Source organism: Aethalodelphis obliquidens, unplaced genomic scaffold (assembly GCF_003676395.1).
Source record: "Aethalodelphis obliquidens isolate GAN/ISIS:26980383/991018 unplaced genomic scaffold, ASM367639v1 scaffold2, whole genome shotgun sequence".
NCBI classification, from domain to species: domain Eukaryota; kingdom Metazoa; phylum Chordata; class Mammalia; order Artiodactyla; family Delphinidae; genus Aethalodelphis; species Aethalodelphis obliquidens.
The window spans coordinates 5,357,734-5,370,272 of record NW_020837946.1 but is presented as its reverse complement, the minus strand read 5'-3'; the positions used below and the strand labels follow the sequence as shown (position 1 = coordinate 5,370,272).

General features: G+C 51.8%; 1 protein-coding gene across 5 annotated transcripts in view; it reads left to right on the top strand.

The window, feature by feature from the left end:
- The window catches only part of SH3BP4 (SH3 domain binding protein 4), a 94,791-nt gene extending 87,320 nt beyond the window's left edge, over nt 1-7,471 (top strand). For all 5 annotated transcript variants that reach the window (XM_027117588.1, XM_027117626.1, XM_027117618.1 and 2 more), the window contains 2 exons: nt 3,964-4,152; nt 5,427-7,471. In XM_027117588.1, the coding sequence (XP_026973389.1) occupies nt 3,964-4,152; nt 5,427-5,651 (414 nt within the window). In that variant the 3' untranslated portion in view covers nt 5,652-7,471. The remainder of the gene's footprint in view (nt 1-3,963; nt 4,153-5,426) is intronic.
- Nucleotides 7,472-12,539: the final 5,068 nt, after the last annotated feature.

Here is a 12,539-nt window from a genome sequence, read left to right as displayed (position 1 = left end):
AGGAAGGAAGGAAGGAAGGAAGGAAGGAAGGAAGGAAGGAAGGAAGGTTGGATGCTCTGGGCTCTCAGAGAAGTTTCTCTGAAAAAGGGAAAGTTACTGTAGGATATAAGTCAAGGTGGGTGGTTGCTTTAGGAGTGAGGTGCGGGGTGAAATCAACACTGAGAACCTTGAAAACTAATGGAAATAAGGGGGGATTGAGATCGGGGAGAGCTAGGGCGGCTGGAGAGGACAGTGTGGAGGGATTCTCTGAATCAGGAGCAAAATCTCTTTATCCTTCAGAAGAGGACACAGTTAACTACCTGCTGTGCACTTAGGGAGGTTCCTGGGGACTTCCTGCCAGGTGGTCCCACAGCCCAAGGCTGCTACCACAGGGAGGAGCAGGGTTGCCATGGTGACTGCCCTTCTGGTGTTTCAGCATCTCAGGAATGGGAGCACGACTGGGGTGAAGTGAACATACAGCAAAGTGATGTTTTGTTGTATTTTCATAAGAATGTCTCTTCAAACAGGGATTGACACACTGGCCCGCGGGCCACCTGCTTTTGTAAATGAAATTTTACTGGAACGCAGCCCTGCCCACTCGTTCAAGTGTTGTCGTGCTGTTCTCACGCCCCACGGGCAGAGTCGAGGGGCTGAGGCAGAGACGCCATGCCCACAAAGCCAAAAATAGGTCCTGTCTTGCCCTTGGAACAGACTTGGCCACCCTGACTTAAGTCATGGGTCACTCCAGCTCGCGAGAGTCCAGCTGGAACCAGCCTTGGGCTTTATTTCTGGTATCACCTGTGTATACCGGTGTGTGTGCAGAAATTAAAGAAGATGCTACAGGGAAAAGGTTCCAGCACCGTATCCCTGCCCCTGAGAAATTTTCTATTGCTGAGACTTGGTGGGCACCCAAAATGTGCCGTTCAGACAAAAACAATGCATGAACTACCCCTTGGCGGTGGTGTGGGCAGCGCTCTGCCCCAGCTGTGACCGCTCGGGGCCAGAGAGAGGGTTTGAGTTCCTCAGGACCTTTGTGCCTGCACCCGGTGTCCTGGGAGAGAGCAGCTTTGATCGCCCCCGCCAGGGATACCCGAATCAGAAGCAGGTGACTCTGAAGTGTTCTGTTACCTAGAAAACAAGGCCACCTGCAGAGCCTGGTAACTGAGCACACAGACACTGCTGGGACACTGTGAGGAAGCCTGGGTGGGACCATTGTCACAGGGCCAGACACCTTCTCAGGACACCAGGCGTGGCTGGAGGGCACCCTGCCTCTCCTGTGTGTCTGGGCTCAAACCACACCACGCCAAAAGAATTTTTTTCTAACTTTTTTTTTAATTTATTTTATTTAAGTAGAGTTGAATTACATTGTTGTGTTAATTTCTGCTGTACAGCAAAGGGGCTCGGTTATGCATATATATACATTGTTTTTCATATTCTTTTCTGTCATGGTTTATCACAGGATATTGAATGTAGTTCCCTGTGCTATAAGTAGGACCTTGTTGTTGTTTTTTATTCAGGCAAAAGAATTTAAATCCAGAATTCTACCAGTTTGTCACACGTCTCCCCCATACCACAAACACACCCCGTATACTCTTCACATCTTCTGCAGCACAAATCTAGTAAACATTTAAGTTCTTTCAAACAATTTCACTTGAAGATACCAAAGTTCAGAGACCATTTTCTGAAGTCTGTAAATCGTTGAGATGACGCCTCGTGCTCGGTTCCTGATGTCACGCGGTGCCCACACAGTTGGAAAGGCCATTGGCCTGAGCACCGGGAGGTCTGGGCCTGCCTCCACTTCTGTGCCCTCGAGCTGTGGGACCCTGGACAAGCCACCCAGCCTCTTCGGGGTCTATAAAACAGACACCGTGCAACCCACACGGTGGGTAGCAGCTGGGGACAGGCTGCCTGGAGCCCCTCACCAGGTATGGGAGCCCCTCCCTTTCCCTCCGATTTTACCTGCAAATTGGGGTGAGCTTGGCTTCCCTTCATGGGGGTTCTGAGAGGTAGATGTGCCCTGCACCCGGCTCACTGGAAATACTCAATGAAGGTAGTTTATTTAAAATCAAAAACAAAAATCAGAAAAGGACCATGTGGTCCTGAAGCTCCCTTCTGCCTTCCCACCTTTACGGCCCCCTCGGACCCAGGATGGCCTCAGATTGATCTTATGTTTTAAAGGCAAAGATTGAGATGCTGGGGCATCAGCCTCTGCATTCAGGGACCCCCCCAAAAGTCACCATTTCTTCATTTGTTAAGTTCCCCCCAAATAAACATAAAACGCAGGTGAGAATACTCAGAAATAGCGGCGTTCTTCCAAGTAGCAGCCCCGCAGACTGATGCTGCGCAGACGCCAGGCCGCCTGCGTCCTCACGGGATGTTGGAGGGAGCGCGTGAGCCGTGCGTTTGGCTCAGCTGGGGAGGGCCTTGCTGCTTGGTCAGTTGCTGTTTTTAACACTTTCTCTTCGGAGCCTTGAAGTGACGTCAGGTGCTTGGACAGAGCATAGAGGGAAAGAAAGAAGGCCGGGCCCGGTGACTGGTAGCAGCATCTCTTTGGTTGCATCCTCAACGTCTGAGGACCCAAGGGGGTCTCAGACCCCGTCGTTTCTGCAGGTGTCAGGCTGTAGCCCGAGGATGTGCTGGACGGCAGAGGCTCCGCGGATGAGAGTCTGGTTCTCACCGCGCCTTCTCCCCCTGCCTGGGGCTCCATCCTGGCCGCCCAAAGCTGCACACTCATTGTACCGGCTCTCACCGGACCCGCAGCCCGACAGCCAGCAGCCGTCCGTGCAGCTCGTAGCTTGGGGTGATGCGTGCGGGCAGGAGGGCTGCGGGTCTGTGCTGCTTATGTGGCTTTGTTTCCTTGAGCCAGAAATGCTAATGTGACACAGCCTCCAGCCTGGGGCCGCACAGAACCCACAGGATGTCGAGCGCTGTGCTGGAAGCCCACCTGACTGACCAGCCCCTTTCCTGGATGGGGGATCGAGTCCAAGGTGGCCCTGTGCTGCTCGGGCCGTGCCGGGACTTGGGCAAGGCTCTGGCCGTTGCCTCCTTCCTGGCTGACGGGCGTTTGTTTCCCTCCTGAGCCCCTGTCCCTCCATAGTTAGTGATCCCCATCCTAGAGACTAGAAGGCTCTCGCAGCTTTGCCGAGGGAACAGTCCCATCAATCCTGGAGACTTTCTTGATGGTCCTGTTAGCCTCCCCTCCACGCGAGGCCTTCGTGTGTCTCGAGAACGTGAGAGGCCTGGGTCTGAGCCCTCACCTGCACCTCTCCTGCCCGTTGGGGCTCCCCACCTGCAGACGTCAGCTTGTCCTGCCCTGAGCCCCAGGCTGTGCCGAGCTGGCTGTCTGGGCAAAGGGCATCACCTCTCCAGGTGCCCCAGTCGGGGAGGGAACAGATGAACAGCTGTCATCCCACTCACCCTGCCTGTCAGCGTCCCGGGGCTGCTGCGACCAAGTACCGCAAGCTGGGAGGCTCTGAGCCGCAGAGGTTTATCCTGTGACAGGTCTGGAGGTGTCGGCAGGGCTGGCTCCTCCTGGAGGCTCTGAGGGGGTCTGGCCCGTGCCCCTCTCCCAGCTCCTGGTGGCTCCAGTGACGTGGCTGCATCACCCCATGTCTCCCTCCATCTTCACGTGGACTGCTTCTCTCTGTCTCTGCATGTCTGTTTCTCTCTTTATGAGGACACCAGTCATTGGACGAGGGACCCACCCTAGTCCAATGGGGCCTCATGTTAGCTAATTACATCTGCAAAGATCCCTACTTTGACATTCGGTCACGTTGGGAGGTTCCAGGAGGACGAGAATTTGTGGGCGGGGGACCCAGTACCTCCCACAGATCGTGGTTTTTCCTGCACCTGGGAGTCCCGGCAGTGCTGGCGCTCAGGCCTTGCAGTGTTGAGGGTGCTGGCTCGTGGTCTCTGCGGTGCAGGCTTCCCGTGAAACCAGAGCCTGCCCTGTGTCTTGCCTCATGCCTGCTCCTTCCTCCTTAGGCCTTACTGAAGATGGACTGCCAGGGCCTGGTGGTCAGACTCATCCAGGACTTCGTGCTTCTGACCACGGCGGTCGAGGTGGCCCAGCGCTGGAGGGAGCTGGCCGAGAAGCTCGCCAAGGTGTCCAAGCAGCAGATGGACGCATACGAGTCTCCCCACCGGGACAGGAATGGGGTGGTGGACAGCGAGGTGAGTGGGGCTGCCCTTCCCTCCACCTGTAAAATGCAGTGAGGACAATGTCTACTGTACAGCGTTTTTACAAGGACAGCATAGGTAAAACGTGAAGGCAGGTGCTTGGCACGTAGCAGGCTCTCGCCGAGCGGGAGCGAGTCTCATCCTTCCTGGGATCCTTAGTTGTGAGCCCGGGCCCTGGCGGCGGCAAGGCCACTCTCCCGTCAAGTGGGGCGTTGGAACAGCATCCTCGGAGCTGCCCATCCATCCCTGGTCCTGATCTTAGATTACCTTCCGCCCGATGGTGCTTGACGGAGCCGTTCGTGATCAGTTCTGGTTGGGGCTCTGCCCCACACGGTGTGAAACGCATACCTGGGATGCTGTCAGCTTCGGCCAAGGCTGGTTGGGTTCCTGCTCAGGGAGTCTTTGTTTTCTCACTTGTCTAGTGGTCACTTTAAGTTTCTGGAAAGACGGTCAGGCTTGCAGGACCTCGGAAGCTGGAGTCCCAAGAATAAGGGCATCCTTGATGGATGTGAGGAGTTTCTAAATAAACGGAAAGTGCTGCGGGAGGTTGGAAGGGAAGAGAAACCCTTTCTATCTGTTCGGTCACTGCTTGGTACTGTACACCTGCTCTCACACAAGGCGTGTGGTTCTTCCCTCTGAAATGTGCCGGCCCGGGACGGAGCGACTTCTTTGGGTTCATTTCACTCTTTAAAAAGTAGCATCAGGGGGCTTCCCTGGTGGCGCAGTGGTTGAGAGTCCGCCTGCCGATGCAGGGGACGTGGGTTTGTGCCCCGGTCTGGGAAGATCCCACGTGCCGCGGAGCGGCTGGGCCCGTGAGCCATGGCCGCTGAGCCTGCGCGTCCGGAGCCTGTGCTCCGCAACGGGAGAGGCCACAGCAGTGAGAGGCCCGCGTATCACAAAAAATAAATAAATAAAATAAAATTTTAAAAAGTAGCATCAGTGGGGCTTCCCTGGTGGCGCAGTGGTTGAGAGTTCGCCTGCCAACGCAGGGGACGCGGGTTCGTGCCCCGGTCCGGGAGTATCCCACATGCCGCAGAGCGGCTGGGCCCATGAGCCATGGCCGCTGAGCCCGCGCGTCCGGAGCCTGTGCTCTGCAACGGGAGAGGCCACAACGGTGAGAGGCCCGCGTACTGAAAAAAAAAAAAAAAAAAAAAGTTGTGTCAGTGATGAACAGAGATACTGGTACTAGGAGAGGTTCTAGGACCCAGTCTCTCAGTGTCCCCTAATCTTTTCTCTCTCTTTTGATTTTGGACAACTCCACTACCCAGGCCATGTGGAAGCCTGCGTACGACTTTCTACTCACCTGGAGCCACCAGGTCGGGGACAGCTACCGGGATGTCATCCAGGAGCTGCACACTGGCCTGGATAAGATGAAAAACCCCATCACCAAGCGCTGGAAACACCTCACAGGGACCCTGATCATGGTCAACTCCCTGGACATCCTGCGAGCGGCCGCTTTCAGTCCCGTGGACCACGACGACCTCGTGATTTGAACGGGTCTGCGACCTTCTGACGCCCTCCCAGAGGGCTGCTCGGGGTGCGTGCCCTCTGTCTGCCCCGGATGCACAGGCGGGCACTTAGAACTGGGGAGGGAGGGAAGGTCAGCTCAGACAGACCCAGGGTCCCTCCTGGCTGGATCCACACCCAGGACCGAGCACACGCGATGTTCCACCCGCCTTCTGTGTCCCGGGAGAGACCTGGAGGGAATTTCTACTGCAGGTTGTTGCCAATCAAATAGCTTTCTATTTGTTAAGTATAAATTTAAATAACTTTTTTTTAAAGTGTGGGGGGGGGTCGTACGAGAAAGGTGGTATCTAATTTTTTAATGGACCATAAAGGTAAAAAAAAAAAAGAAAATACTTCATAGGGGCAGATACTGTTGAGGTTTTTATGTTCTATAAAGACCTTTTTAAATTATGTTACAGATGTATATATGTATTTAAGGGTCACGGGGGCATTTCTGATTGCCGGATTCTCTTTGCATTTCAACACTTAGCGCGGAAAGACACTCGTTCAGATGTTGGACCTTTTTGCCTCTGTACTTGTAAAAAAAAAAAAAGAAAAGAAATCAAATAGGAAACGTGGTGTTTCAGTCAATGAGTGTGGTCCGTGCGCCTTCTGTCTGAGGCTGTCCTAGGCCTGCGATTCCCTGTGATTTTTATTACCTTCTGTACCTTGGCCTCGTGTTGCAGTAAAGGAATGGCCACAGCACAAGCGAAGCTTTTTTGAGCTTTAGCAGGAGGAGTGAAATCCAGCAGGAGCGATTGGGTGCGCTTGAGATGAGAAGGCGGCGGGCAGGTGGCATTCTCTACGGCCCCTGCCTGTGCGCCCTTAATCCAAAAAAAGAGCTACGCCACGTGGAGAGAGGTGGCCCGTGCAGCTCTGAGAGGTCCTGCTTCTCCCCGGGGACAGGGGAGTGCTCGCTGCAGCGCTCGAAGCCTCTCTTCTTGGCACGAAGAAAACGTCACCACAAGCACACCCTACACTGACGTCCAGAGGTTCCTGCTGCCATTTGCCAAACTCTCTACTTCATTCCACCTAAAACGTAACCCCTCTCCCCTCCCGGTGTGCCCGTCTCTCCTTGGAAATAAATAGCATAGAGGAATCTGTTTTTTTTAAACAATATGAAGATTATCTGAGCAGGATGAATGTCATCTGAAAATGTTTCTCACATAAAATCTGGGACTTGGCGGACTGTTGCATTGATAACCTTGATGGTCGGAGATCAACTTGCGCTGAATTCTACAATTACGTTGTGCGTGCATCTCGGAAGGGAGTGAGGGACAGGGATGAAGAAATACTGGCAGATCAATAGAGCTGATCCCCAGGAAGGGGCCAGGATATGTGCTGTGCTTACGTGAGTGATACTGGGCCCTCTGGGGTTCTGGCATCTCATTCTCTAAATCTGCTTTCTGGAAACATGCTAATTACTTAGTATAGTCAATGTAAATCCCTTACTGGGCTAAAACATTCTTATATATCTATTGATTCAAATACGGAAGGCCAACTGACTAGAAAACAACAACAACAGTAAAAAAAAAAAAACTACATGTTTTATGCTGCAAGAACCAAGATACACAATTCCCCCAAATCATCACACGAAATCACCTTACGTACTGGTTCTTCACTCTCCGCCTTCAGTCTTCCCAGAGAGCGTCTCTCACTCTTCCCCAAAGAAGAAACAAAACCAGTCGCACCTTAAATACTGAGATTTTTTTTCCTCAGGGGCTTTAAATAGTTTCCTATGCAACATGTCTTGTAGCACAAATTCAATTCTACGAAAGTTGCAGTAAATTTTCTTTGGATATTTTAACATAAGCGTGTGTGTTTTTTTTCTGTACGCACCCAGACTTTTAATAAAACACAAAACCTAGTGTAAGTATCTGTGCATAGAACCATGGCTCCGTCCCAACCCGGTCTCCCCTAGGTGACAGTGTGACAGTTGGTTTAGTGGGTATCTGTTTTCTTGCTATTGATATAATTGTTCTTGAAATATAGGGATCTCAGTCATCAACTAACTAATGGGAATCAGTGTTGCCTAGAGCACCCAAAGGGTTCAAGTGGGTGGCTTTCCTTTTTCTTGGTACTGGGTACCTGGAACTGGCCAATCCCAAACCCACAATCCACAGCTGAGGGCCGGGCAGGGCCGGGCATCTTCATCAGGTTACAACAGGCCGGACTCCCACGGGCCCTGCGCTCACCAAGCCCAGGGAGAGAACAGGATGAGGGTAGGGGGGCAACTGATGGAGACCAGCCCCACCTGCAGGTGGCAGGGAGGAGTGGGGCTAAGGAGAGCCCCCTTGAGAAGTAACTTGAATCCAAGGCCAAAGGCTGAGTAGGCACCAGTGAGCCCAAGGCCAGGCCAGACCTGGGGAACAGGGTGTCTGCAGCACCGAGACCACAAAAGGCTCACCTCCTCCCCACCACGGGCCTGGGGCGTGTTGTACAAGCAAGAACCTCGGGGTGCACCTGTACCCTCCGTGCTTCTCAGTTCCAGCCCCGCCGGCCGTATCCTGACACCCATTTTGCAGTTGACTGACTTGCACGGCCAGTGGCAGAAGTGGAGGTTTTAATCCAGAGCTGCTGTCTCAAAGTGCCACATACCGGGTGGCGTAAAATGACAAATGTATTTTCTTGAGGTTCCGATGGCCAGAAATCCAAGATCAAGGCATCGCTTGGCCGTCTGCCCTGTGTCTGCATCCAAACCTCTCTTTTCTTAAGGACCCCAGTCATGGATGAGGGCCCACCTGAATTGAGTGTGACCTCATCTTAACTTGATTACTTCTACAAAGACACTATTTCCAAATAAGGTCACATTCATAGGTTGGGGGGATGGGACCTCCAACAGATCTTGAAGGACAGAATTCAACTCACAGCCCCGCCTCCTTCTCCAAGGCCTTTGCATGTGGCTTGCTTGGGGGAAGGTAGGGAAGGAATCCAGCTGGAAGTATCTGGAGGTCTCTGCCCAGGTTAATGCAAAAGTCAGAGGGGCAGAGGAAGGTAAATCTTTAAAAGAGGAAACTACTTGGGATGGGACTGGCTAGGTCACCAAACCTACTTCCTGAGCAAACAGCTCAAGTGTTTTCCAACTTCCCTTGCAAGTAAGTGTGGCCGAGTGACTCAGCGAGTGGCGCATGAGTGTTGGTGATACAGGCGCCATCAGGCCGGTCCCATAGAACCTTCCAGGCAGCCCTCCACTGTCCCAGTTGAACAGAAGGAATTCCAGGGACCTAAAGGTGAGGAAGAGTCAGGCAGCAAAGCCCAGGTCCCCGAATGACCATTTTGAAGGCTTTCCTTGCAGCAACCAGAGTTTACCTCCAGGCCCCGGAGGCTGTGGCGTTATGGCGGCCGGCATCCCTTTAATCTCAAGTCCCGGTATTCCCAGATTACTGCTGTAAACGGGAAAGCTGGAGGGGTGACGGGTTTGCTCTTAAAAGGGAAACGTCCCGCTCACACCTGGATGATGTCAGGTAAAGATGAGGAGAACTTAGTCACACTGGTTTTCCTTGGCTTGCGTACGTCCGGAATTGGCCACTACTAGTCTGAACGTGAACGACTTTTCTACTTGTACTGAATATTCTCTAGGCTACTCCAAGAAGCTTGGTTAAAATTTCCAGTCCTTTACTGATGTTGATTTTGACTTTGATAATGGTAATAATTGGCATATACAGTTATGGTATTTGTAGGTGTTTTTGAGGACCACATATTCAGAAGAAAGGCTTCGTTGAAAAAAGCTGTGCTCTGGTTTCCCAGGAAAAGGGCCACTTTGCGCATGGTCAGTTCCTGCCTTGGCCTTCACCTGACTGTCGAGCAGTCACCTCAGACGGGGCGTGCACCAAATCGTTTGCTTTGTGGTCACCAAGACCTCACCCCTCAGGTAGTCTCCGTTCACCTGGCCACAGCCGCCAAGCCCCGTTTTAGTCCTGGGACCCTCCCCTCCAGGGGTCTGGTCTGCAGATCCCCGCAGCCCATAGTTGGTCCTCCAACCATTCCTACTGCCATGCCTGGACTTCACGACCTCTGCCTTGTGTCTCTGCTCTCATTCCTTTTTATGGCCAAGCTACGCCAGCACCCTCTCACCTAAGTCCACCTGCCCAGGCTCCTCCCCCCTCCATGGGATACAAAGGAAGACCCGGAGACACTCCTAGTGCCCGTTGTGCAGTCAGCTCTGGGTTTCCCCACCCCCAATTGCAGAGCTCCCTTGACTATCTCCCCTTCTCAGAGCTCCCTGCTTTTGCCTGGGCTCTTCTTGAGGTGAAACACCTGTCCTTCCTTCATCAGCCACACTGAGCTCCTTGGGGCAGTGACCGTGTCTAAACTCGTCTCTGAGTCCCCAGAGCTTTGTGCAATAAATGAGTGTTGCATGAAGGAACTACCCGTATCTCTGCCATAAGAATGCATCTCAGAATGTGGATGACTTTGGCTACTGGAGTGCGTAGAATGGGCTTTGTGTTGGGTTTACAACCAGTGTTAACAATAAGTGGAACTTGTCCAGCAGTGAAGGCATCAAACCCAGCTCATATTTTAAAAAGAGTTCAGGGACTTCCTTGGTGGTCCAGTGGTTAAGACTCCACGTTCCCAATGCAGGGGACACGGGTTCGTGCCCCGGTCCGGGAAGATCCCACATGCCGCGGAGCGGCTGGGCCCGTGAGCCATGGCCTCTGAGCCTGCGCGTCCGGAGCCTGTGCTCCGCAACAGGAGAGGCCACAACAGTGAGAGGCCCGCGTACCACAAAATAAATAAATAAATAAAAAGAGTTCAAAGGGAAAAGCATGGCAGGGATGGAACTCAATGGAGTGTACACCAACAAAAATGACACGCCCTAATGATTCATTTCCTGGCACAAGGGCCAACGTACATTTGGACCTTGGTTTTTGCTGTAATAAAAATTGAGTTTTACATAGAATAGATTGAAATGACCTCATCCTAAATAGTCAAGTAACCTGAATGTTGGGGCAAAAGGGAATGCCAAGTGCCCAGGCTTTGCTTAGCGCCTGTGCTCTACGAAAGGTTGGTTCCCTTTAACCCCCCGGACCACCTTGGTTTCACAAATGGGAACCCTGAGACTCAGGGAAAGCGAACAGGCCCAGCTGGCCCAGTGGCCAACGCCCAGCTCTGTCCACCCCCAGCCGTGCCACATCAGAAGCAGGAAACGGCGTAAAGGCCATTGCTTGAGAAGCAAATGCCCAAAGCCAGAGCCGGGGCAGTTTCACTGACAACCCGGCTGTGGGTCAGGGTTAGACGGGTGTCTCCACTCTGCCCTCACAGACCTCTGGCGGGATGTGTGTGCACGCTGGGCATTACTATTTTGTGGCCGTTTCCCTAAAATCAGGAGTATTTAAAATATTTGCACTTAGCCAAAGTTTTCCCTTTTGGGTTTGTTTTTGGAATTTTAGCTTTATTGAGGTACAGTGAACATATAGACAAAGTTTTCCTTTTTTAAGACCCAGTCGTTTCCACCCGAGAGCTCATCCTTGGTGGGTTACACAGCAATATGCGTGTGCTTGTCGCTGCTGAACTGAGGGAACCACTTAAAAATCAGGAAGATGGTAAATTTATGTTCATTTTACCACAATTTTTTTTTTTCTTTTTTTTTTTTGTGGTACGCGGGCCTCTCACTGCTGTGGCCTCTCCCGTTGCGGAGCACAGGCCCCGGACGCGCAGGCTCAGCGGCCATGGCTCATGGGCCCAGCCGCTCCGCGGCATGTGGGATCTTCCCAGACCGGGGCATGAACCCGCGTCCCGTGCATCGGCAGGCGGACCCGCAACCACTGCGCCACCAGGGAAGCCCTACCACAATTTTTTTAATGTGAAAGAAAAAAGTTATAGCTCCAGTTCCCTGCACCCCCAGGGTCTGGTTATGAAAACTAGGGAGTGAGATTCAGGGCTCTTAACTCTTTTTGTGCCATGACCCCCTTGACAGTTCGTTGAAGTCTGTAGACACCTCAGAATCACATAAATGCATCGAGTGATGTGCATTCGTGACCTGGGATCACAAATGAAAGCAATTATCCTTACATACAGTTACCCAAAGATTTTTTTTTTTTTTTTTTTTTTGCGTTACGCGGGCCTCTCACTGTTGTGGCCCCTCCCGTTGCGGAGCACAGGCTCCGGACGCGCAGGCTCAGCGGCCATGGCTCACGGGCCCAGCCGCTCCGCGGCATGTGGGATCTTCCCGGACCGGGGCACGAACCTGTGTCCCCTGCATCAGCAGGCAGACTCTCAACCACTGCGCCACCAGGGAAGCCCCAAAGATTTTTTTAAACTTTGATGTGCTTTACGTACCAAATAGCACTGTCTAGTAGCAGGTCTCGTATCCCCCATAAGCTCCAGGTAGTGATGAGGATTTCAATAGCTGCAAAAACATTAATGGGCATAAAAATATCTGAGATTTAGCAGTTGTTTACAAAATCACAGGAATTTCTAATATTGCAGAGGTTCGTTGCTTCCATGCATACTTGAAGGAAATGCTAATGTTCAGTTAAAAGTTCATGAAAATAAAGATGCAATTTTTTCCCTTATTTAAAAAAAAAAAAAAAAACTCCTCCTAAGGAAAGTGAATCACCAAGATTTGCTATACCTGTTGTTTGAATTGCTTGTATTAATATTTTCTGCTCCAGGTTGGCAAGAATAGTCTTTTTAAAGCTTTGCTTCTCTGAGCCAATAGCGTACCTAACAGGGGAGAAGAAAAACTGGAAGAAATTAGCTGCTTGTGTCTATGACTTTTTTAATATCTCAAGTCATTTTTCTCAACTTTCTATTTCAATTGGTTTACTTTCTATCAATACAAGAATATCTATGTTCATGTCATATGTATATGGTACAATTTTCAAGGCAATTTCCAGTTCGGGGACAGCAAAAGAACCACCAAAACTGAGGGA